Consider the following 25,835-nt stretch of genomic DNA (forward strand, 5'->3'; position numbering starts at 1 on the left):
TAGTGAAAGCATGAGGATGACATTTCTTTCAGGACTGAGTAACAGAAAGGACTGTTTTCTTTGACGAATTAATGATTCTGTCCCTTTGTGAACAATGTAAATCAGAATCATGGAGTGTGTAGCTGATTTTTTTACTTCCCATAAATGACCTTATATTGTTCGGAATTATTTTTCACCTTAAATCCAAGGGCAGGGGAAAAAATAACACATTCCAGTTTACTTACAGTTCTATTAATTGAAGGTTATCACCTTATTTTAATAATAGTGCTTGAAGAAAATAATCCTCTTGTGGTTTTAATAAGCACTTAAAACCAAACAAAAATTTAAAATCTTTACAGAAAATAATTTTTTTTTTTAAACCAAAAGAAACAGTAATACTAATTTTCAAAAGACTGTTGATGTCACTGTGGTTTATTGGGTAAATACAAAGTGTAGGCTCTTGCTTTTTTTTTTTTTTTTTTTTCCTATTTTTTTTAAAGCAAAGCCAAGGAGATTAGAAACCAAGTACACATATCCTCTTTAAAATAGAAACATAAATTAGTTTTAACTAACAATTAGGCACTTAAAATGTAAATGTAAAATGGCATTTTTAGAAGTATAAACTATAGTTCCACTCCTAAATTCCTTCTGAAATGTCTTTTACAAACACAAAGCACAAGCATGGAAAACATTTCTAAATGAAGATAATTTCCTCTTAAAAAAACAAAACAAAACAAAACAAAACTTGAATGCAAATCCCAAATGATAGACCAATGATTAAGGTACTAGTGGGTAGGAGAAAAGAGCTTCTGAAATTTACATGTTTGATTAAAATATAAGCATTTAATAAAACTATTACAATAGCATACAGTATATATCGTAATGAAAAATATGTCAGGAAAATAATGAATTCTAGACTTAAAATTTTACTTTACAACAAGGCACTTAACACATTGAAACAGTACAGTAAATTTCCGAAAGAATGCAATTGGCTACCTCTCAAATCTTGTAATAATATATCTTTTGTGAATATACTGTAACATAACCATACATTTTGCAGCATTAATCATTGCATAGGAGGTAAATTAAATAATGAATTCCAACTTGGCAACTAGATTAGCTTATGTTTACAGTTTCTTCTTTTTCTTTTAAAGGACAGTTTTAAATAATTCCATAATAAAGAGCTATTCTCACTCATGATTCATTTAGAACACAGTATAGTTAATGAGTAATAAAATAAATGAGAACTTATAAGGTGTATATCTGTATAAAAACTTATCTTTGGGTACCTTTGACATGATTTTCAGTGTTTAGGTACTGAAGTCAAGAGCACTTCTTAATAGAAGAAATATTTTTAGCAAGTAAGTCAAAGGAGTTAAATTATTGCAACACAATGACATTAAAAAAAATACCAGAAATCTTTACACATACAAATAGAAAAGCCTTCAACACATGGCATATTACTTATCATATGCTCATTTAAAACTTGTAAACTCATTTATTAATAAATTCCTTCTCACACTTCCTACAGAAGTAAGTGTGTTAAGACCAGCTTAAATTTTTAATCGGTTTTACAGTGTAAAACAAAAAACAACAAATAATTAAAAAGAAATGTTCAAAATATTAAAGAAACAAGATGTGAACTTTTTAATTAAAACAGAAACTGCATGAGCTCTAGCATGTAAAAAATAATAATAAAAAATAAGAAAGCCAACCTGGTGTTTCAAAGTAAACAAAGTATATAGGTAGTTATAAAGGGAGACATTAATGATTGTGACAATGAGAGGTAAAATGGTGTTCAAATTTTCTTTGATCAAATGGATGAAAGATTAGAACTGCAACTCTCTGCGATCTAAGCACATTTTCCCTTGGGGAAAGGTTTAACATACCTTGAAGTTCCTTTTGCATGATGTTTTCAGATTATTGGCAAAAAATAAAACAAAACAAAAAACCAACCAACCAACCAACCAACCAAATGCCTTTTAAAAACATGAAAATCTACTTTTAAAAAGTGGCAAGTTTGTGTTCCAAGTCATATAACATATTTCCACAAGGGGGCACTGGTATACAGTAAAGAACCTTACACAATGTCATCATTCCACCAGACCAGGGGCTTGGGCTCACTCAAAATAGCCTTCTTTCCTCAGCAAAGCTTGTTTCCTAAGATGCCAGTAAAATTAAATAACAAATTTAAAATTAGTTTGGGTGGAGCTGGGAACAATGTTTTATTTTCAGAGCTGTGGAGGAGCTAAAAAAAAAAAAAAAATAATCGAACCTGAGAGGAATCCATTTCCACTTGAAAGAATTTAGAAAAAATATGGAGTAATTTACAGGAATGATATATTATAGATATTGTGCAGAAGGACCAAATTACAAGGAAAGCTTCAAACAGGAGCACTGGTTTACAAAAACAAAGATAATGGATAAGATCTTGTACTGTAATTAGCAAGGAAAAGGAGCTCCCAAAATTTATTGTTTCAAAAGCAGGATCATAATTGTTTAAGTGTTCTAAGTGGCATGTTAGTTTAAGCCTCAAGTTTGCTTTCCTACATGTAGTGGAGTTTCACTGCTTTTCTTTTCCCATCTTGAAACTTTGGTATTTGCCCTCCTTATTTTCAAACCTCATGCTTAGTGTCTACTAGACATCTATGAGACATACACGTAAAGAACATGTGAGCAATAGTGTCCACATGTGAGGTCAGAGAGGTTTTTAAAGTTCTTTAAAAGGTGATGTGTTTTTTTAAAACTGTATTACTTGACTAAAATGCAAGCTTTACTGTTTCAAGGGTCTCTGGCAATCCACACACCGTGATTTTTAAATCTTAAATACTTTTCCCTTTTTAATTTGCAGAAAATTAGGTTTTCCAACACACTGTTGAATAAGGCTCTCAGGTATATCAGGTTATGAATCAGATGCTCAAGGACTATTCCAATGTAAGGAGCAAAAAACCCAGGCTTCAGTGTCACATGCTTTTGCTCATAATCAGGGAGCAGGAATTTAAACTCTGTGTTTTCAAGCACAACCCCTTATATATCACAAGTGTCAATATTTAATAAGAGAAAGTTATACAGAATTATGGCTAAGCACATCGGGGAAGCTACAGATATATTTCTTATTGGTTCATTTAATAACAAATACCTGAAAACTCCTTGCATTTCAAAGCCTGTCAAGGATATTTAGGATTTCAATTCTTGTTTTAAATGATCGGATGAAGAATGTCTTTCTTCCTCCCTTTGAATTCGACTACCTTTCCTTTAGTGATTCTTCTGTTACATTGAGAAAGAGCCATACTGAATACACAAACAGAATTTTAGCACCAAAAATAAGGACTCTTCTGAAAAATTTGTGCTGTGCTTCTCTCAAGCAATCTGAAGGTCAATTTTATGTATCAAATCAAGGCAAACCAGTTTATAATGATAAATTTCAGGATATTTCTCATTCTTAAGCGGAGGGAAATTTTCACCTTCGATATAAATGTAACTGCCCCCTCACTGGCGTCATTGGCCTCTCTGTCTTCTGACCTAGTGTTGATGATTTTGTAACCATAAATCTTTTTTTAAACTTACTAGAAGTTTTAAGAGATTAACTCAGACAGCATTGATCTGATCTGATTTTTAAAAATCCATCTTCTTTTTGCACCACCTCAAAGAACTTTAGAAACGATGATCCCCCTTTTACTGAGTAGCTGTAACTGTCTAACAGACCAATCTCAACAGTAGGTTATAGTGCAGCACCGTGGTGTAAGTTCAGGATCAAAGTAAAATTACTCAATTGTGGCGTATGTCCTTAGGACCAGTTTATAAGAAGCTGAGTCTCTTGCTAAAAGGCAAGGATACATTACACTTTTGGACTCCTCCTTGGTTTTTCCACAAAGTACAATGTAACTAGGAAGAAATCGTCTGCAGTGAAATGTGGCCAACTGCATTTTTGAGTTCCAACCAGCAGCTCTAAAACAGATCTCCCACAGGGTAGGACAGGACAGAAATGCAGCCTTGTTCCCCAAGTGGCATGATCATCCGCTCACACACCTATGTGTTTCCAGCCTGTGCTGGAGCAGCTGACTGCCCTAGGGATACCAGATGCGTATCTACCAGGCAGATAGCATATACATGTGTACTCAAGGACCACCTGTTTAGCAGAAACAGCTCCAGGCGTCCTGTGTATCTGCCATAGAGATTCTAAGGGGAAATATTTACACACACATAAAATCTGTGAGATGTGTCAAATACTTCCATATTTACTTAGATCACCTTTCCTATATGTATATATATCTATATATATCTATACACACACACACACACACACACACACACACACACGTGCGCGTGCGTGTGTGTGTGTGTGTGTGTGTGTGTATATAAGTATCAGTTAAAAAAAGTAAAAGTGATACATAGTGCATGGGGTGGTAGCAGCAGTGCACGTTCCCAGACCTGACCCTGACCTTCCCCATGACAAAGTGGAAACAAAGTTCACCTCCAGTTTACTCCTAACCATGGATCTCCCCCTCATTAATAAACCTAATACTAAAACCACTCTCAACATTGGGTAATTCTATTTACACAGTAGCTGTATATATCCAGATAGTTTATTTAAAACATTAACAAATTCTTCTGACCTTGGAGAAAAAAAAAAAAAATCCTGAAAAAATTCTGTAGAGGGCTTTAGTGGAGAAAGAATAAGGATAGGAATAGTATGTTCTTTGGCACCTCTTTAAGAAGCTCATTAGTAAAATCCCAGTGGGGGGGCTTGTCACCAATGAATGAAGGGCTGCAGGAGAATATACCTTTCTCAGGATGAATCAGAAAAGCAGTCAAAGGGTAATACTTCGTTCATCTTTCTAATCATTTACACAAAATTTGGTCCACTTCTTCCTTTACCAGTCAGTTCTTCTAAAATAAAAACCCAAAACTATACCTTTGGTTACAGCGTTAACTCTTTTGGTGTAAGAGCTGATGCCTTTGTTTTGCTCCTCAGGTAGATTTCTCATTATCTTCACCGATTTTCTGAACCCGTGAATACTTTTTGCACGAGGATTTAAAGCAGCCAGGGGGCCAGGAGAGTGGCCAGGAGAAGCAGCAAGGAATTGAGCCTTGTACGTTTTTCTCGAAAAAATAAAAGATGGGGAACCACCATGCTCGAGACAAGAAATTAGTCTGTGAAGAGACCTTCAAGTTCTGTAAAAAGTTAAAAAAAAAAAAAAAAAAAAAAAAAGGAAAATGAGACCTATTTTTCATGATTTGTATCCCATTTTTTTTTCTTAATTAAATTGTCATTCATTGTACCATAACAGAGAAAGCAGCAGAATCAGGATCACAAGGCAGTAATTGTCTTTGCGCCTTTTCCCTGATTCTGACATGTTTCTGGTCCCAGCCCCCTTCCCCCCTTGCTCCAGCTCATGCAAATTCTTCTGCCTGCAGTCCCAATAAGAGTGCAGATTCAGGAACGGATGTGAGAGTGGGCCAGGAGGAAGAGTTGTAAAGGTGTGTGAGCAGGTGGATGTAGGCTGGAGGAAGATGGAAGAGTGCAGGGCAAGCTCGCAGGGTGGAACACATTTAAGAGGAAAGGTGAAGGTTTTGGTGGGGTGCTGCCAATAGACATTTAGACGGAAGTATAAGGAAGGGGGAAATTAAAGTTCATAAAATGGGAAGTAGAACTAGAGACAAAATAACCCCAAAAGAGGCATCTATCAGTGGACACCACTAAACGAGAATTGATTTAGACCCTTTGGGAATGGCATATTTCAACTGCTCACAAATTACATGCATTGGACAATACGGCAAGACTATCCAAAGGTAAGTTAGACTACACAGACTCATGCTCTTTCCTTTTTTAAAATTTTTAAAAATGTTTTATTTATTTTTGAGAGAGACAGAGTGAGAGCAAGGGGGGGGGGGGCAGAGAAAGGGCGACACAGAATCCGAAGCAGGCTCCAGGCTCTGAGCTGTCAGCACAGACCCCAACATGGGGCTCGAACCCACAGACCAGGAGATCATGACCTGAGCTGAAGTCAGATGCTCAACCAACTGAGCCACCCAGGCGCCCCTGCAGACTCACTCTCCTACACCAAGCACACACACCTAGACTAGGAAAACACATAGAAGGGGAGGAGTCTTCCCATATTGGGATGACAGGAAGAGAGCAGGAGTTAGGAAGGCTTCCCAGAAGACGTGGCATTTGAGCTAGCTCTTCAACATGAACAGGAGAAGAAGAAAAGGTCATCTGGGAATGGAAGGCACCAGCAACAAATAAGGAAGGGACGAGAAGGGAAGCCAGAGAGCACAGTATCACTGAAAGACAGACCAAATCCAGGAATTCATGGACTGCTTATTTTGCCTTTTTAAAATAGATTCTGTCTTTGCCTCAAAATTTCAGTTCTTTGAAGGCAGGGAGCATGTCTTACCTGGCTGCCCCATGACGCTTCTACAGAGAAGGTTCCTGCATTTTAATTTAGCATTTATACTGCTTCAATTCTGGTATTGACTAGTTGAATTAGTAAAACACCATGCTCCATAATTATACAGCACTTTTATCCTTAAATGTCATTTATATTGGTGACATCATTTAAGAAGCAGTAATAGGTATACGTTTCAGTGAACTGACCCAGACCCCACAAGTGGGTGGCGACAGTGGCTATTCCCACTAAGCCACCTGAACCCCCGCTGCATGAAAAGGGGGCCACTGCATTTAAAGAAAAGAAAATCATCCCAGGATAATTTCACTGCTCTCACCTTTTCATTGGCCATTGAATGGTACCACCAAAACAGCCGTGTTGTAATATAATAAGCAATGATCACGTCGACAGTATAGTGTTCATGTGCTACAAGAATGCAGATGATCCCGGCGGCACTCAGCAGCCAGCAGATTAAATGATACCACCAGAAGTGACGAGGTGAATCTAGACGGGAGGAAAAGTATAGAGTTAGTAAGATTCCCAGAGATGAATTTAATGATTACAGTCTATGTTAATGACCTTAAGTAGAATAATCTAAGGTCAGGAAGTCACTGGAAGAAGAAAACTGATTAACCCAAAATGAGTCACTGTGAACAGTCCGGGATTTGCTCAGGTACAAAGAGAGAAGGAGGGGACCACCGGGAGCAGGTCTCATAGTCATTCATTGGGGAACAGTCACTCCCTAGGTATTCTAGGCCTTGTCCGCTGCTAAGTTGTTCAATAAGGAAGAGAACAGAATTGTTTTTCAGGTTGGTTGGAATTGGCTCATACTGGCTCACAGAAGAGATCCCACTGGAAAGAAAAGCAGGAGGGGTCAAAAGAAAGGGTAGTTGTCAATGAAAATGTAGGGAAAAATAAGAAAGCAGGAGTAATTTCAGGTCTTACAGAAACGTACTTTGATTTCTCCAGGGGGAGAAAAATGGCATTGTGGCCAACAGTATTTTGCTTCTCAGCAGTTTCATACTGTTATTGCTAATCGTGACTATGAAACACTCCCGATGTAAAGCTTAGGGTTCTGGCTCATTCACTTGTGGATTTTAACCTTCTCCTAGTGAGTCCAGTAAAAAGGTCATTATATTGATTAGCTAGAGGAGAGAACCAGAGCACTCATCAGGTGAAATGCGATCATACACCCCACAGCCCGCACACACAAGTGATGAGGACACAGGCAGCAACCTCTAGTTCATCTCTAATAACTTTCCCTTTTTTCTTTTTCTTTAATAGCTGTGTCTTTTTTTTTTCTATTTTAAAGCCTTATTAACTCACAAAGTTAATAATCTAACAAATTTATTTCATATTTAACTGTGTTTACATTCATAGTGACATTTATTTCTAAGTACAGCACAATGGTAGAATGCCAAGAGAATCCATTTCCAGAAATCCAGATGAAATAAACACGAAATCAGGTATCATTCAAATGAAGAATATTTTTTGGTGAAATAGCTGTTGCTCTTTGGTTTCAAGTATAACAGGAAGTTTATAAGCCTGTTTGCATTTGGAAGTCTGCTGTTTAATTTTTGCATGCACGCCTTATCGCTTCTCAGTTGGTTCATCCTGGCACAGATTTCTAGCAGACAATGGATAGATTCCTAGAATTTTAAAGCTGGAAGAAGCCTTACCCTTTACAGCCTGGTGGCCACATCCAGGCCCCATAACTGTTCCATTAGGTGGAGAGTACTCAAAATTGAACCAACTCTTAGAAATCTGGAGATTTCACGAAATATGCATTCTGCAGAACCACAGACTCCACCCTTCTCTGAAGCTTCACAGCAGCTCAGTTCCTTTGGTTATAAGGTCATCTGGTACTTATTACCTTAGAAGTTAAAAATGTTTGGGCAAACCAGAACAATTTTGTATTTGTTTATCCACAAGAAGCAAAGCTGAAGTATAAAAGGAGTAAAGAGATGGGCCGAGTGGTCATTTAGCACTTGTGGAATTGAAAATGAAGTTTTAAGAATGTCTGGAAATACTAACACTGCTCTTCCATAAAAATGTATTCCCAATTATGCTACCACATTGGGACCACTGCCCACTAACTGAGAACACTGGCTGGCTGAACCAAAGAAAAGATTTAATATAAATTGTTTTGAAATAGAAATGGGAAAGTGGTAACTTTTCTGCTTTCCCATTCTACCATAGGATTAATAACATCAGGCTGAAAGAGGATGACACAAATATTAATTCACCCCACTGCCTGTGTGGGATCCAAGCCCTACAGACATTGAATCATACAGACAATGGACTTTGTGTGGTAGCATGGTAAGAAGGAAGGAAGGAAGGAAAGACAGAAGGGAGGGAGGGGGAGGGAGGGAAGGAAGGAAGGAAGGAAGGAAGGAAGGGAGGGAGGGAGGGAGTTTTTCCCTCTCTACCAGCAAGGCACTTGGTACTAAAAGCTAGGCTGATTTCTTCAGGCCAGTTTTATAGTTTTATAAGGAACCTAGGCCTCAGTGAAATAGTTGCACAACTGTGTAAAGCTCCCCTCTGTGTAAAGCCCACAAAATGGTCCTGGTCCCATGTTTTTATCTGTTCTCTTGACTAAATTAAAATCTATTCATGACAACCAGGCAAACAAGGAAAGAGACCAAACAGATCAAAAGGCAGGAAAACAAAAAAATATATGAATGATGCATCTGATTCTAGAAGCAGACAGCTCAAAGAAACCATCTGGGACCACTGCTTACTCTGAACCAGAACACAGGGCATCACTTAGAAGGTGACTGTTTTTCCTAATTGCATAGGAAATGGGCACAAACGTGGAATGCTCTGTCCATGTACAGAACTGATGCTAGAGTTGGGTTTGTACTTAGCATCACAGATTTGCCATTTCATTCCTCACCAAAAATTAGAAACATCAGGATGTAATTCTTTCACTGCTGTATGTTAACTCACACAGTTTTTGAAACCTCAAGCCAAAATCACGTTTTGGGAAGAAAATATCTCTACATACTGCATAGCCTTTATCAGAGCATAAAAATAATCACAAGTTGCCTTGCTATTGTCCTGAAGTAAAAGAAAGAACAATAATGGGCAATATATTTGGACTGTTCCTTAGCAATTTTGTAAGATCAGACAAGTTGGGCTCCCAAATATTCTAAAGAGACCCAAGAAATTAATAGCATAACCTCTAGAGTCAGCCTGCTTGAGGTTGAATACCCCATCCTCCAATTACCAACTATGGACCGTGGGAAGTCACTCTCTCTAAGTGTCCTCTCTGAAAAAGGGGAAAACAGTGCTGCTCTCATGGGGTGGCTGTAGGATTAAATGAGTTATTTTGCATCAAGGACTTAGAATAGTGCCTGGCACAGAGTATTATGTCTATTTGCTATTATTGTTAGCATCACTTGGTCTTCAGTTATTTTCTAAAATTGACCTTCAGTTTCCTGGGGTGTTTCTTGTCATTACTTGCAACTCACCATGGCTTCGTTCCAACATGCAGCTCCTCCCTGCCTCACCCTCATCTTCTTCTCTAAGTTTTCTATGATTCTCAGATTAGAGAGAAACTCCTATAGCACGAGTCCACCTCTGGACTAGAAAATAATTGATCTTACACACTGGTGGAACTCTTCCCAGCAAAAGTTAGAGTTAGAGTCATCAACAACACAGATCTCTCTACTGGCTCATCAGAACCAATAACTACATATGAGAAATAACTGACATTGAAGGAAGAGACAACCCCCGATATCGGTGCAGAAACAGACTCAGGTTCCTCCCCATTACCACCTCTGGTAGAAATGTGAGGACAGAAATAAGGGGAAAGTTCCAGAACGGCCTCCACCTTATGTCAGGAATAATGAAGCCTGTGCATTTAACATGCTACTCTCCCCACTCTAAGTGTGTGTGTGTAGCACTTACAAAGGAAACACCTCAAACTACACAATTCTTACAAAAAAAAAAAAAAAAAAGACTTCCTCTACTGCAAATAATCTCAAATCTTTGTCCTAAAGCCCTCAAAGCGGAACTGAAACCTGAGACCCCAGGCGGCCTATGGGGACAAGAACTCACTTATGTGCCACTGACAGATAAACTGTGATGTCCATACTGCCATGAAGTAAGGCTAAACCTGTTTGGATTAATGACAGGCCAAGAGAGGGTAGAAGAAGCAGGACAACAGAAGGGCAGGCAACCTTTTGTTGGTCTTTGCCAAAAGGCCTCTTTACAATGCTGAGGAAGTGAAGAAAGTGGAGATAAAGTTCTAAGAAACAATATGGAGTATTCTGGAACTAAAGGTGAAGGTTAACCTGACCAGCTTTGCAAAAACGAAGGAAAAGGTATCACTTACTTTGAAAGGACTTTGAGGTGATGGGTCTACATAAATCGAACCTCAGAAATCTACAACAATGGGATCTGCTGGGCAGCTAACCTGAAACACAGCTCCCATGATGAAGGAGGCACCATGCCAGCCATGAAAGCTGCTGGGCTCCATAAAGATTTTGTATAATGGCAATTAAGTGTATAAATATGGAAAGATACTTCACATTCTTGCCTCCATGTTTTGTATGAAGAAATGATCAATATTGGCAAAATATTTTTTGAAGATGCCTATTAAAGCACAGAAGTCAGCTGGAAAATGGTGAAACTGAAATGGGACAAGAAAACATCTAAAAAAAGGGGAAAACATCAAATTATTTGGAATGATGGAATGGAAGTTTCATACAATGGAAATTTCACACTCATAAGTCATTTACATTCAGCTTTCCAGTGCACTGATTCTGTTTGTAATAAACTTAACACCTATTTGCCAACACTAAAATAGCTTTTCATACCTTGAGAAGTTCTAATGAGGGACTGAGGCATTCTGGAGCCAGATTAAATGTTAGAGAATCCAGGGCCAAGTTTTAAGTCTCCCATGTTCAAATCACATAGGCCTAGTTGGAATGAATTAAATACACTCAGACACACATACTCTCACACACTCACACACCTGTACCTTCCATAGCTATCAAGCCCAAAGGGTAAGAGTTCCCATAAGTTTCAGGGCCCAGGGATCCCTCCCACTACAGCGGTCAATAGAGTGGGAATGAGTTAGTACTCACATTCTTTGATGAACAAATAAGTAAGTGTCAGCACAACGGTGTGACCACTGAAGAGGAAGTCTCCACACAAGATATGGGATCCAGTTATGGACAATCCACCACCAGAAATCAACCGTAGAATCCGTTGTACTTTTGCCTGAGAGTCTCCGTTGAGCTGAATGACACAAGAAGATAAGAAACTTTACAAGCCGATAAAAATCACATTTCAGCCTAATTTCTAAGATATTTAGAAAGGTCAAAACAAAACAGCTAAAAAAATTCACTAGGCTGTGCTTTTTTCTTTTTAACTTAAAAACTCAAAAAGAATCCAAGAGGGTAGCTCCTCAAACTAGGTTTTATTCATTTATTGGCGAGTTTTAGTGACATGCTTTAAATTATTCAATATGTTACTAATAATATGTTTTGGTGGTAGTGTGTCCTTGGGCAAAGCTTTTAAAAATATTAATAACCAATGACTTCACCACAGCTATGCGCTGAAAAAAAATCAAAGCTACTTTCTTTCCTCTTTTTAGGGGGAAGTCAGGGTTTTGGATGGTTAATATTTGATTCAGCTGAACACCACATTACTAATATTCTAAAGTGTATTCAGACCTTGTGTTAAGTGGGCAGCTGAAAGTGTACAAATAGCTGTATTAATATCTGATCAAAACATTTCACAGTTAAAACGGGGAGCTGCAACACATTAAATAATTTAAACAGGTTTGAAAATGATGGATTAGAGATGTATTGGCAGCTTTAAAAGTGAGTAGCTTTGATTAGGAAAACCATCCTCCAAAGAAATAATCTGTGTGTTACTGCAGAGGGTCAGAAGAGAGTCCCTAGAACAATGGTGCAGAAGTCCCTAGAAGCCACCATGATGACACGGGAAACAAAGATGGGCCAGGATAGGAGTTTGACCCAATAGTCAAAAGCTTATATCCCATGAAAATTTTAGCATATGGGAAGGAGCAGTGGACTGAGCTGGTCAGAATAGTAGGCATGAAAAATTGGAAAACTGAAGTGCTTGGGGGTCCAGGGTTTCAGATCAGCCTAGCATCAGTTGAAGAGGCTTAGAAAATCAAAGAATGATATTCAGAAATATATTCAGGTAATAGTACACAGTAGAGGAGAAATATAGAAAGACCACTAATGAGTATTCATTTGGCACCTAGGGGGACAGTTGTATGCCATGCTGTCTTTTATACTCAATGATCCCTGAACCATGGCCAGTCCAGTCTTGATGGTGGTTAAACTGGTCGTGAAGACAGGTAGTACCCTGCCCAAGTGGATGCATGGGGTGAAGGAGGGTAGGGTGTGTACAAATGGATGGGAGGAGAGTCTGGGAGGAGAGAAATTCAATTAGCCTCTAAAGCAAGTAGAAAACCATCTTATCCAGTAGAGTAGGAATCAGGGCAGGATTCTTTGCCCAAAACATCACTACTGGGGAGCCTAAACATTTCCTGATAAAAAACAATTCATACGGATCTGGAAAGCTTTCTGGTATCCAGATGACCTATGTAAAAAGGCAAACACACCATGATTGGTTAATAGTTGAGAATAAAGCTCTGTAACAGAAAATTACATAAACCATGATTAGAGAGTAAAGTGAGAAAAAACCTTCTTCAAAAGTTTGTTTAGGGCAAGCCCAGCTGGCAAAAACACAACAGAGATATTTTATCAAGACTTGATAGTCCAGGGGTTCCTGGGTGGCTCAGTCAGTTAAGCATCCAACTCCCGATGCTCAGGTCATGATCTCACAGTTCATGAATATGAGTCCCACATCGGGCTCTGGGCTGACACTGCAGAGCCTACTTGGGATTCTCTCTCTGCCCCTCTCTGCTCTTTCCCCGCTCATGCTCGCTCACTCTCTCTCAAAATAAACAGACATTACGAAAAAAAAAAAAAAAGTAACAGGTGATCTTGGCTTGAAAAGACAGGCTCTAGAAGGCTGCAAAGGATCCACATCTGAGGAAGGAGAAGTACTGTGGACAGAACTACAGGACTCATTTCAGGTTCACCTCAGGAAATGTATGCTGTAAACTACATAAAATTATGGATACGCCCTTCATGTGCAAGACAGAACCTAGCCGGGTGCTTTATCAGATCAACCACAGTCCTTCAGGAATTTCTTGTCACGTGGTTGGGACAAACAACTGTCAACACGGAGATCAAATAAAAAAGTACATACACTGCCCAACCATTGTGTTTCCAGTTTAAAAGAACACATGACTCTTCATTTCAAAACCCAAATATATATATTTTTATCCGCTCACCGTTCCCAACTCAACACTCTAATTTTCTAAGGGCAGAAACACTTAAAGCCATCAGTCCCTTTACCTGGGATTAGATGGGCCCCAAAGGTATAAGCAAACTAGGAGCTAAACTACTGCCACACATTCTCTTCTCCCCTCTTCCTTTCAGCAGCCAGGGTGAATGGAGATTTCTGATAGCACTGGATTCATGATGCCTTTACAGAATACAGAACAGAGGAAGCACTCTCTCTCCTTGCTCTGTCTTTTCTCAGTTCTTAATTCCTCAGTCCTGTCACTGCTATCCTAGATATCAGTTCATGCTCAAGAAAGGGGAAAAAAGAGGGTGGGGTGAGGGTATAAAGAAAACTGAGGAAGGTCAGGGAAGGTAATGGTGAGAGTTGGGATTAATGGATTTATTTTTCTAATTTTGTTCTGGTTCACTGGGACCCCCAACGCTCACCACTTATGACTCTCGTTCCTATTAATTTCCTGATTTGTCAGATACCATTCTATGCCATGACTGGATATGGAACTGAAGATGCAGACAGCTAAGAGGAGAAGCATCAATCACAAGAGCCAAGGCAGACAGAGGCTCAGTGTTCTAAGGGCTCCTCGAACTGTCACCTCTGCACGCCACTCCCCACAAAAAAAAAAAAAAAAAAAAGTACAAGACAGCCCAACTTCGTTGCTGCCAAATCAGAAAACTTACCTTGCAGACTGTCCCTTCAGTTCAGAAGAAAAGTCCTCCAGACATCCTTGGCCAAGGTGTGAGGAAAACTTTCTCAGGGAACAGACTATAGTCATTCCAGCCCAACATTCTTGTATGTGGCAAAATGGGTTTGAAAAGCTAAATCATTTCATTCACGTTCTAATAACTGGGCCAACATTTATTTAAACACACTTCTCAGAACACACAGTTTGTGACTGCAAACCAAAGCCTGGATTGCTGGGTTGAAGCAAATTGTAAGCAAAAGACTTAAAGTAAAGCCCAAGACAGACAAGGGAGAAGGCAACTGGAAAACCGAAAGCCAAATATTTCACCAATCTTGTGAAATCACTCGTGGTGATTGTATCTTGTGAGTAACAAGTTTATTCGGCACCAAGGACTAGATGTGACACCCTCTCACAGAGAGTGGTTTCAGTATACATGGTTCTGTCATTGCTCACTGCCACGAAGGACATTCTACACAGTCAGCAACAGAGGAGGCAGGTAGATTACCTAATAGCCTTGTGACCACAAAAATCTAAGGAGCACTCAAAGCCAGTGGCTGAACCACATTTAGAACATAATTCTGACTCTTGTTCCATAACACCCTATCACCTCTAGTCAAAATGATTTGTGTTTGTTTTACCGAACCATTACTCAGGCACCTATAGCCTGCTTATGCTTCAGGAAGAGGTCTTGACAAATGAACATGGGGGCTATTTAGTTAGGATGCCACCAGAGCTTCCATTGGGAGTATTTGTAGCTTGGTGATCCAGTGGTATGTTTACTGATGTGGCTTCTGAAAATTGCAACTCTTCCAGGGAGGATAATCTTTAATTTACTTTCTTTCTATAATCATAGCAACTCATCTCTGCAAACCCCATCCATTACTAGGATGGGCTTGCCTTCTTTTCTGTGCCCATTTCTTCATCTAACACATAGCAATAACCTCTTAGAAGTGTTTATTACATTTCTGAACTTCTCCCATGCCTTAAATTAGTTTCACTAAAAATCAGCCAATGTTTAAATTCAATATGTACACTGTTTTAATTACAGATACTTTCTGCTTTGATGGCTTTGGAAAATTATAGCTTCTCCAAACCACACCTATATTTGGTGAGGGAGACTGTTGACTTAGAACAACTCTATTTTTCCTTCCACCTTGGACATCTGCTTAGTGTTCAGTAAAATATGATGTTAGACTTTACTCCCTTGTCCAGAAAGCACATGATTTGTATGCTTCTTTTTTTATAAACCAGGACATACTGGGGTCTAAGATGATTAACAGCTCTCTCACGAAGTGGCTCTACCTGGAGAGACTGTAAACCCTGCTTAAGACAGTTTCAGTATTTATTCCCACAATGTATTCCAGCAAAAGGCCCCTCTAGCTTTCCAACTGCTAAAAACTTTGGGGTCATCCTCAGCTTCTTTCTTCTACATCCATATCCAACTTATTAGCACATCCTGTTGGCCTTACCGTCAAAATTCATCTTGAATTGAATGACTTCTCCTCACCTCTTACCGCCACCACTGAAGTTCATTTTCAGTGGGCCACAAAGGGCCTCGGGGACCCAAGGCCTGTCCCACCTCCATCCTTTCCACCTCTACTCAGCCACATGAGCCTCCTGACACCTTTTAAATCTACTGTGACTAAGCTATTTCCTTGGCTTAGGGCTCCCCCCAACCACATGGCTCACTTCCTTATCTTGTTTGCTGCCCAAATGTTTTCTTACTACAGAAGCCTTTCTGATCTCTGTATAAAGTAGTACCTGTCCTCAGCATCGCTCTTACCCTTACTCAGCTTTTCTGTTTTTCATCTGATAGCAACCTGACATATCATTATGTGACAAGGTGTGCATTTATTTCTCAGTTGTCATCCCCCAACAGAATATAAGCTTTAGAAGAAGAAAAACTTTGTTTTGGTCATTGCTGTTGCTACAGTGCTGGCCTGGTGCAGAACAGGAGCTTAATACTTGAATGAATGAACGAATGAACGAATGAATGAATGAATAGGTAAATAAGAGGGCAAAAAAGCAGAGTTGAACACCCCACTGTAACTTTTAGTTAGTAGAAAATGAACGTCTAATGCACAAAGATACACATTTTATGAACATATTTAAATTTCTTCCCCCAAGTCTCAAGAGAAACAAAAACTATATTAGACTGCATTTAACACATATGAAAGTGTCTAAAGAGCATGTCAATAGGGAGCAGGTGTTCAATAATTGTTTTCTTCATCTCCTCTATATGGTAATTCAGAGGTACTTACCTTTGGGGCACACTGGAAATGCATTCCAGGCACAGGGAGAGTAGTAACATACATTGTGATACAGCGATACAGGTATAAAGTTCCAATGATAAAAAAGAATCTGCGCCCCACTATTGACCTAAAGGAAAAACAGGGGTGGGGAAAACAAGTTTACTTGTTGTTTCTGCTCCTAATGCATTATCAAACAACGTTTAACAGAATAAAGAATAATACAGAGTGGCATTAACAGACCACAGTTTCACAGCTCAAAGGCTTATTTGTGAACTGCCCACCCCTGCAATCCCATGGAGAGGCCATACTGTAGCTTTCAGAAACAGAGGTTCACATATTGTGATAATTCTAGGTGGGTTGGGACCCAAAAGGAGTGTCTGTGGGGAGTGGGGGAGTTAAAGTTGACTCAGGGTTCTAGACAACCACCTCTCCTAAAAAAGTTACTCTTTGTGCCAAAGAATTCAATGAACTATGTTTTCAGTCAACTCACTGCATTAATAAAACCTTCTCTTGAGAACATATCGAGGTATAAACGAGCCAGTCACAGAGGAATTAACTAATGAGCCAAGGTGATACTATATAATTGGACACATAGGGAAATGGGACAACTAATTTAACCTAAGTTATATAAGCAAGGTTTATTTGGAGACCATCCAAAAGGATTTTCACAACTTGAGCATGAACTATTTTGTCTATGACTATATAGATTTTTAGAGAATTAAAAAAATTTTTTTTTTAATATTTACTTTTGAGAGACAGAGAGAGACAGAGCATGAGCAGGGTAGGGGCAGAGAGAGAGGGAGACACAGAATCCGATGCAGGCTCCGGGCTCTGAGCTGTCAGCACAGAGCCTGACACGGGGCTTGAACTCATGAGCTGTGAGATCATGACCCGAGCCGAAGTCGGACGCTCAACCGACTGAGCCACCCAGGCACCCCAATTTTCAGAGAATTATATTTTGAAACTGTCCAAAGTATCCTTGTGCATTTACGGGCATTTACCAGTGAAGCTCTTAACTGATGAGTTTACCCTTGTTTTATTCAACCTTGATCCAAAAAAGCAATAAATAAATAAATATCCCACAAGTCCTTTTATACTTTCTATTTTTTGGTGGAAACTGATATTAGTCCCTGTCCTGGACCACTAAGTCCTCACTCCAAGGCAGTGGTTCCTAGAGGGTGACTCTGAGCACACCGTCCTCCACAGGGGTAGGCCCTGCCTGCTCGCACCACTGCTTCACGGGTATCTGAATGGGCTTTGAGGGTTCCGAGTGTCCTTATGTCCAGTTGAAGATGACAACTCATTTTCTGCTATGCAGTTAGGGGTGGGTCTATAAACTCTGGGCTCTGGGGACTCAGAGATGGGCGGGGTCCATAAAGCCTCTAGAATTGCTAATTGTGACTTCCCTAGCACATAAACTGTATTACTCCAGGTCCCTCATTTTCAGAGCTCTCAAACTTTCAAAACTAATACTGATCAAAGACTTCTGGAAAAATAGGCAGTTTCAGGTATGTGGCATATTTTTAGTTTTCTCCAAGACTTTCATCTGATGTGGATCAAGGTCTAATTCAGGTAACTTAGGATTTCTAACTTACAGAATTATGTACAAATGTAATTTTAGTTGCATGTTTCCAGTAACTATTTTAAGAATATTCCAGGGTTTCTGGGGTCAAAATATAGAGAAGAAAAATACCTAGACTATTAGATGAAAGTATTTATTTAGTGCAAGGCCATTTATTTCAAAGGTTTGCTATGCTAACTATGCCTTTTCAAGTACTGAAAAGGAATGGGCGATAAACAGTGCTGAGTCTCTCCATTTGGTTAAGTGAAAAACAATTCATTCTTTGCTTCTAGCTCAGACCCCAAAAAGTGTTGAACTGTGTGCTCCATGCTCTTAGACAAGGTGAAGTAATAAGCAGGAATTATTATGAGTCAATTATATTCATTCCAGCATTCTGAGTTCAGTTGTACTCAGAACTGAAAATTAACTTAGAAGGTAAAATGTGCACTCTGTAACCTTATTTAGAAAAATAACTAGAGCTAATTTCCCCCCCCCCCCCCCACCCCACAGCTTTGAAGATGCTTTAACAAAGAAGAGCAAGTAGGATTTCTCATTCAGCCAGGATGTTCAAAACATGTTACAAAAATTATTCTACTAGTTACTAAAATACATGATACAATTTTACCTCAAAAGTGAAAAAAAATTAGTAATTTCCCCAACAAATTTCTGATGATGGGTTGTGACCAAAATGGTAGGTATCATTAAAATGTGTGGTCATCTATGACATGGTAAAATCTCAGGTGGGCATGGAGAGGCAGTGCATAACAACTCTTTAGATGAAGATTCAAATAAATTGAGACTGTACCTCTGGATAGAAGCCAGCTACTTACCAGACCCTGGAAAATATCTCTTTTCACATATATACAAATAAAATGTTGGCCTAAATTAAAGGAGAAAGCAAACACCTTTGGCCTATGCAGGCTCTCTTATTTTCAGTGTCAATTGTAGAAACCAGAAAGAGAAACACTAAAGTTCAACAAATGTATTGTTTGCTTTTGGGATAAAGCATACCATAACTAACAACTTTGGCAGCAAAAAGTTTTAGTAAAAGGCAGCTGATGGCTATCTTTTACTTACACATATTAAAGAAAATGTTTAGGAATGACTTTGGTTTGTAGAATAAGTTTTGAAAACTACAAACTTGAATTTGGGGAACTCTTCAGCAAATAGAGACTGAATTCTTCTATTCTCAAAGCAACAACCAATGGAAAGAACAATATGACATAAATTCTTTCTTCTAAAAATGATCTTTGTATTAATGTAAAAATCCTATTTGTGAATTTTTGAACAGTATGTATTGACTAAATATATATTACATTTTCAAAAGCCTCAGTTTATGAACAATGCTTTGATCAAACTTATATTTTAGTGATTTAATTGCTAGAATCTTAGTAGAGAACAAATCTCCGAAGGATAAATGAAATGAAAAGGGGAATTGAGGGGCCTTGTTTTTATGGGCTAGCAGCGAGATTTCACAGGGAAGCAAAAATAACCACTTCAGAGCTATGTCCTATTTTTAAGTGTCTTTAAAGCAAAAGTACCTGGCTTCCTACTTCCTGATTGCTCCTGTTTCAAAACAAGGAGACTGAAACCAGTGAACTAAGAGCTCCTTTGTGGTGCCACGGGGGAAACTGGACAGTGTGTTTACTTTAGAAGTCTAAAGCCCAAACTTCATAGACCCACATCTAAATTCAATTTCTAAAACTCTTGTGATTGGATTCCCAATAGGCAAAAGAAAAGGAAATGTAAAATTTGAGAACTCCTGAACAGAAGCAAACCTCAAAGAACGCCATTGACTATAGACCAATATAGTCATCACATTATGAGTAATAAGAGAAAAACACTTCCCAGTCTACTCCATTCCCCACCTGTTAAAAGCCTAAAATAACAAAAGCATGATGATGTGAATGTTATTCCTTTCCAAGCCTCTTGATTTATCATTCAGATACCACAGTACCAAGTTGCTTAAAATCAGGAACTGCACCTTACATTCATCAACTCTGAATCACCAACCACAGCATATCTGTAGTGTCCTCATATTTGCCCCTTTCATACACAGTTGCTCAACAAATGCTTACTTATTCAATAAGGTAGATCTTTGCATGGCTTCTTGTCATCAAATGCCTGGCTAGGAATGAATTTATCGGACAAAACTGAGGAAGACAATTTCAATTATATATTTACTCCCTTAAATACAAGCTTACGGCAAGTCCCCCCAAAATTATTAGACCTACTTACTTGTATCTCAGAAACAGCCACTGGGTGATCCATAATCCAACTAATATAATCCCATTTATTTCTGATACAGAAAATGCCCATTTTACCCGATCAATGTAATCAAAAAACTTGTCTGGTAGTGGAGGGCTGAGCTCCTTGGGAGGCACCCTTTCGTGCACAACTGTGATCATGACGGTTGTTAAGACAAGGTTGAAAAGAGCGTACACAAAGGCGATCCCTGTTTTCCACCACTCCAGGGGAAATTTGTTCCTTGATTCAGTGGGCATAGCAATTTGGATATAGTCCGGGTACTTTTTGGTGCCCTTTCGCAACCCATTGGATAAGCTCTTAGGTTTACTGTTGCCATTTTTGTTTTCTTCTTCAACAGGCTCGGCAGGTCTTGTGTAAGTATTTGCGGGATCATTGGTTTGATTTTCCATATGTTCCTCGAGTTTTGCTGTCTCTATAATATCCATGGTCCCCCAGTCTTCAGATCAAGAAGGAGATGGTAAAGTTCTTGTTCTTTGTGCAAACTTAACTTTTTCAAATCCCTCTATTTCCGAGATCAACATGGACTCTTATAACTGATTTTGTTTCCTAGCACAAAGTGAAGAAGGTGGCCATCTGATTACTGTTCCTTCCATGCAGCTACCTGCTGTACACTCACCACCTTCAAGAAAGGAAGCCAATTTTCTTTCTCCCAAAGGTGTTACTCACCCACCTGTAAAAAATAAAACAAAACTACGCTCAGAAACGGTGCATGTCCAACTGTCAACCATCCAAAACAAAACAAAAGCATTATCAAAATAAGGAAGCAAATACCAAAGTCATTTGCTTTATAAATATATCATAAGAACATGGTGAAAGGTGTTAAGATGGAGTTTATTTGTAAAATACTGAGTTGTCTTATCTTGGAATTCTTGTCTCTTTCTGAGCTGATGTCGGTATTAATGGGAACATTTTAATAAATCCCTTTAAAATTTCTTTAAATAAAAGTCAGGACCCAACTTGGCAAATACTTCATCAGACACTATTACTTGTTGCTAACCATGAAGTCACAATATGTTAGAACCTCTTCAGAGACCACATCATTCTTTCCTAAGACTGTAGATTTTCTGTGAACCTGGAAGAATAAAAAACTGATGAGGTGCTTACATGCATTGAATAATCGTTACTCTCTTCACTTGTCAAAGACTCAATTTTTTATTTCCTGGAGTCTTCTTAAACGACCACTTCTCAGAACAGATTCAAGAACCACATATTCAAGGTACTTAAGGTGGCATTGCCTCAGTTTATCCTTTTATATTTAGAGATGCACACCACACAGCAGGAACGCGGACAGCCTTCAAAATAATACAGTGAAAGACACACAAAGCCTTAGCTATGTTTTCATTCAGGGAACACATTCCACTTGTTACTCGAGAAAGATAAAAATCCTACAGCTGACATGGTAAATTAGTAAGGAACCACATTTTGAGGCGGCCGGCACAGTTTCTACCGCGCAACAGAAACTGACACCCTGGGGACCAGCTCCAGGCACTTACCACCGCGACACGGAGGAGGAAAGGGTGCCTTTGGCTGAGGCTCCGCAGGCTTCAAAGAGCAAAGACTTCTTCACAGCGCAGAGCCCCAGCACCGACTCTTTTATACTTGCTAGCAACACAGCCCCAGCTGTTCTCAATTTAGGAAAGCAGTATTTTAGTCGTGCTGCAGAACCCAGCCACCTGAAGAGGTTTTCGAACCTCGTAATTAGTCCCCACCCTGAGTACACTGCACAACTGCAGCGTAATTCTTCACATTTTAAAGGGCTCCCTTTCAGGGGAACTTTAGGAAAAAACAGGGAGGAGGAATAACTCAAAGCAGGACAGCTAAACCTTCACTTAATGAAAGAAAGAGGGAAAAAAGTTAAAATGGCACAGTCAATAAGTACAGGCAATATTTGTTGACAGTATGGATACCAAATAGATCAACCACACGCCTTTATTGTGCACCCGAACACCTCAGCGCCGAGGGCGCGACGCAGAGGCAATTAAAAGGAGTTTATTAAAAAATATGCCTGGCCTGAGCATTCATCCAAAGAGCTTGCAGTCTGAGGAGACAGAGCTCAAGTGACAACAAAACTACTGGGGAAGACAGAAAGGTGTATTGTAAAAGGAAGGACAAGGTGACCACTAGAAAAAAACGTAGTTTTAGTCGTATCTCTGCTCCCCTGACAAGCTGTGTCTACAGAGAGGCACTGTCCACTTCCAGGGAAGTGACGGCATAAGGTGACCTGGAGAGAAACGGATGGTCACTGGACGATGGACACAGGCTAAGAGGTCTCACTGAGAAGCAGACATCTCACCTTTCTATGGTCCCTGTGAAAAGCCCCAGGCACTAAAACATTAGAGCAGGATGAGAAAGGACCAGCAACCCTGTGTGGAAACTGGGATCGACAGAGATCCTTTGTAGAACCCTAGCACAATGTTGTGGGAAGAGTAAGTACAAATAGCAAAGAGAGGTCTTGTTAAAATATTTGCAAAACCAAACCTTTGACACCCTGGATTACCACTTCTAATGGAGGTGCCAAAACACTAACTCAGTCGTTGCCTGTCTCTTTTCACCACATCTAGGCTAATCCACTCATAGTCTCTTGCCAAACTCATCAAAATTCTCTCCAACTTTACTACTCCACATCTGCTCCTAGCCTGGTGTTCATATGTGAAAGAAGCTTGTGATTTTGAAACCCACGTCCACTAGCGGTCTTTATAAGGTAGCTATCCAGTTCTAGAACACAAAATGTAGAACAGAATAAAATCCAATTAGTTACCTGTTTTATTTTTTTTTCTAAGAGGAAGCACTCAGCCACTCACCTCATGGGACAACTGTGAGGATGACTGAAATAATTAATCATAAAGAGCTTTGCACTACTGGGAGTAAGAGCACTTGGTGTGTGCAAAGCCCATTTATCGTCATTAGTAGCAGGATTGATATTTTCCTTGGGATTTCATTAAGAAGACTGAATATACAAAGCACATTCATCCTGTGTCAACCAATTTTGTGACACAATGTCACCGAGATGATGACTACAAACATATTCATTTCTATGGTGATCCTTTGCTACCAAGTAAGTATCTGGGAAAGTGACAAAACCACAATAGTTTCGATGGACAGCAATCCCATTGGTTCATTTGCTTACGGTACTATGCCAGAGCACAAGGCAGATGAAGCTTTCCAAGTCCTTACATTGCAAAATACCAGAAGTTAACCTAGAGAATATTTAAAAAAATTTTTTAAATGTTTTTATTTATTTTTGAGACAGAGAGAGACAGAGCATGAACGGGAGAGGGGCAGAGAGAGAGGGAGACACAGAATCCGAAGCAGGCTCCAGGCTCCAAGTTGTCAGCACAGAGCCCGGGAGCGGGGCTCGAACCCACGAACTGTGAGATCATGACCTGAGCCGAAGTCAGATGCTCAACCGACTGAGCCACCCAGGTGCCCCAGAAAAGTTAAAGACCTGTATAGACTAATCTTCCTTTTGAAGGAAAGTGCAAAACGCTGAAACCTTTTACACTGATATTCTGTTAGGTTGTTTTTAGGACAAAGAATGATTTATTCCAGAAGTGCAAGTAAGGTTTCAAATTAGGAAATGATTGTAAGAAAACACAAACATATGTAAACAGAAAAGACAGATTATCTTGAGGGAAGTACAAAAGGCATTTGATACAAATCAACATCCACTTGGTTTCAGGGGGAAAAAGTATTCAATAAAGGGAATAGAATTATCTATTTAGAAACACATTCTTTCAATGCCGGTATCCTGTAATATGTGTTTCAGTATCTGGTGTTACTCCTCTTTTCATCCCTAAATAAACTTTAGAATCTTTGTCAAATTACAAGAACACATTACTACTACTACTACTACTATTTAGGGGGTGGGGGGAGAGCACAAGCAGGGGAGAAGGGGAGAAAGAATCCTAAGCAGGCTCCACAAACAGTGCAGAGCCTGATGCAGGTCTTGATCTCACAATCGTGAAATCATGACCTGAGCTGAAATCAAGAGTTGGACGCTTAACCGACTGAGTCACCCAGGTGCCCCAAGAAAACACATTATTAGCTTCTGTTTTATTTCTGTCACCTCTATTCCATAAAGGGTTTGATATGACCATATTCATACATTAGTTATTCCCCTTAATAATCTCAATAGGATTTGTCCGTGTAATTTGACAAAACAATTCCAAGATTCACACTGGTAGGTATTAGGTTATATATTACATAATACTAGGGTAATGACACTGAGTTATTCTATTTTGAGTTTATCCAAAGGAAGTAAGAATGTACACAAAATATTTCTACATTTTTTTAAAGTTTATTTATTTATTTAGAGAGAGTGTATGTGTGCATGCTCCAGCAGGGGAGGGGCAGAGAGAGAGGGAGAGCATCCCAAGCAAGTTCCACGCTGTCAGTGCAGAGCCCAACATGGGGTTGATCCCACAAACGATGAGATCATGACCTAAGCTGAAATCAAGAGTCAGACGCTTAACCAACTAAGCCACCCTGGAACCCCTAAATGTATGTTTTCAACAGTTGTTGATATGAGAAAATTGAAAATAATCTAGTATCCAAAAACAGGGGGTTAAATGAATTATGGTTATCTATCATAAAATACTATGTTTTGATGTAGTAACTATAAAGTGTGAGACAAGCATAGAAATATTACATAAGAAGGATGCAGTTACCCAATTAAAGACAAACTTAGATCTGAATAGGAGATGGAGAATCTCAGTAATTCGTATCAGAGGTTATGGTTTTTAAAAACTGGGGAAGGGGCCATGTGACAGATACTCAAGGCTATCAGAAAAGGTATGGTTGTCAAACTCATGATGCACATATCTTCTTAACAGTCCTGACCTGAGGCTCACTGATGGCAGCCTGTAGTGGAGACTGAGTATAGACATGAGCTCTTGTCACAGGGCTTAGAAATGCACTGCTTACTAGATCCCTATGGCAGCCTGGTTGTGCATTTGTAGTAGTTAAGAAGATAAGACATATTAAATGTGTAAATGTAGTTTAAAAATTAAGGAAACTTATCGGAGTTTAAAAATGGGTTTTAATGTTTAAAAAGAGGTCATCTATTAAAGAAAGAAGTTAAACACTGACGGAAGGAAATGTGTTTTTAACATCTGCAAGTTGGAATTATGAATAAAAGAAAATTTATACATTCAGCTTAAAGTCTTAGGAAAAACTAGATCTTGAAACAATTTTAACGAATGGAAAATCAGTGGAAAGAAACACCTGATAAGTTTCTTAACAGACATAAAAGCTTTTCAGACTTAAAAACAAAACAACTCAGTTGACACCATAAAGCCATTAAAAAGTCAAATTGTAGAATAAAACAGCCACAAATAGTTCTCAGA

At 39.1% G+C, this 25,835-nt stretch overlaps 1 protein-coding gene across 4 annotated transcripts in view; it reads right to left on the bottom strand.

The window, feature by feature from the left end:
* Nucleotides 1-4,547: 4,547 nt before the first annotated feature.
* The window catches only part of SGMS2 (sphingomyelin synthase 2), an 81,552-nt gene continuing 60,264 nt past the window's right edge, over nucleotides 4,548-25,835 (bottom strand). The window contains exons 2-7 of one of the 4 annotated variants that reach the window (XM_019416747.2): nucleotides 21,595-21,782; nucleotides 20,461-21,160; nucleotides 16,671-16,788; nucleotides 11,465-11,618; nucleotides 6,709-6,875; nucleotides 4,548-5,154 (exon numbers count right to left, since the gene is read on the bottom strand). In XM_019416747.2, the coding sequence (XP_019272292.1) occupies nucleotides 4,951-5,154; nucleotides 6,709-6,875; nucleotides 11,465-11,618; nucleotides 16,671-16,788; nucleotides 20,461-20,915 (1,098 nt within the window). In that variant the 5' untranslated portion in view covers nucleotides 20,916-21,160; nucleotides 21,595-21,782 and the 3' untranslated portion in view covers nucleotides 4,548-4,950. Of the gene's footprint in view, nucleotides 5,155-6,708; nucleotides 6,876-11,464; nucleotides 11,619-16,670; nucleotides 16,789-20,460; nucleotides 21,161-21,261; nucleotides 21,435-21,594; nucleotides 21,783-21,983; nucleotides 22,102-25,835 lie in introns of those variants that run through there. The other 3 variants (XM_019416764.2, XM_019416756.2, XM_019416737.2) reach the window with 3 other exon arrangements.

The sequence above is a fragment of the Panthera pardus genome, unplaced genomic scaffold, assembly GCF_024362965.1.
Source record: "Panthera pardus isolate Hobbes unplaced genomic scaffold, ASM2436296v1 HiC_scaffold_13, whole genome shotgun sequence".
Lineage (NCBI taxonomy): Eukaryota > Metazoa > Chordata > Mammalia > Carnivora > Felidae > Panthera > Panthera pardus.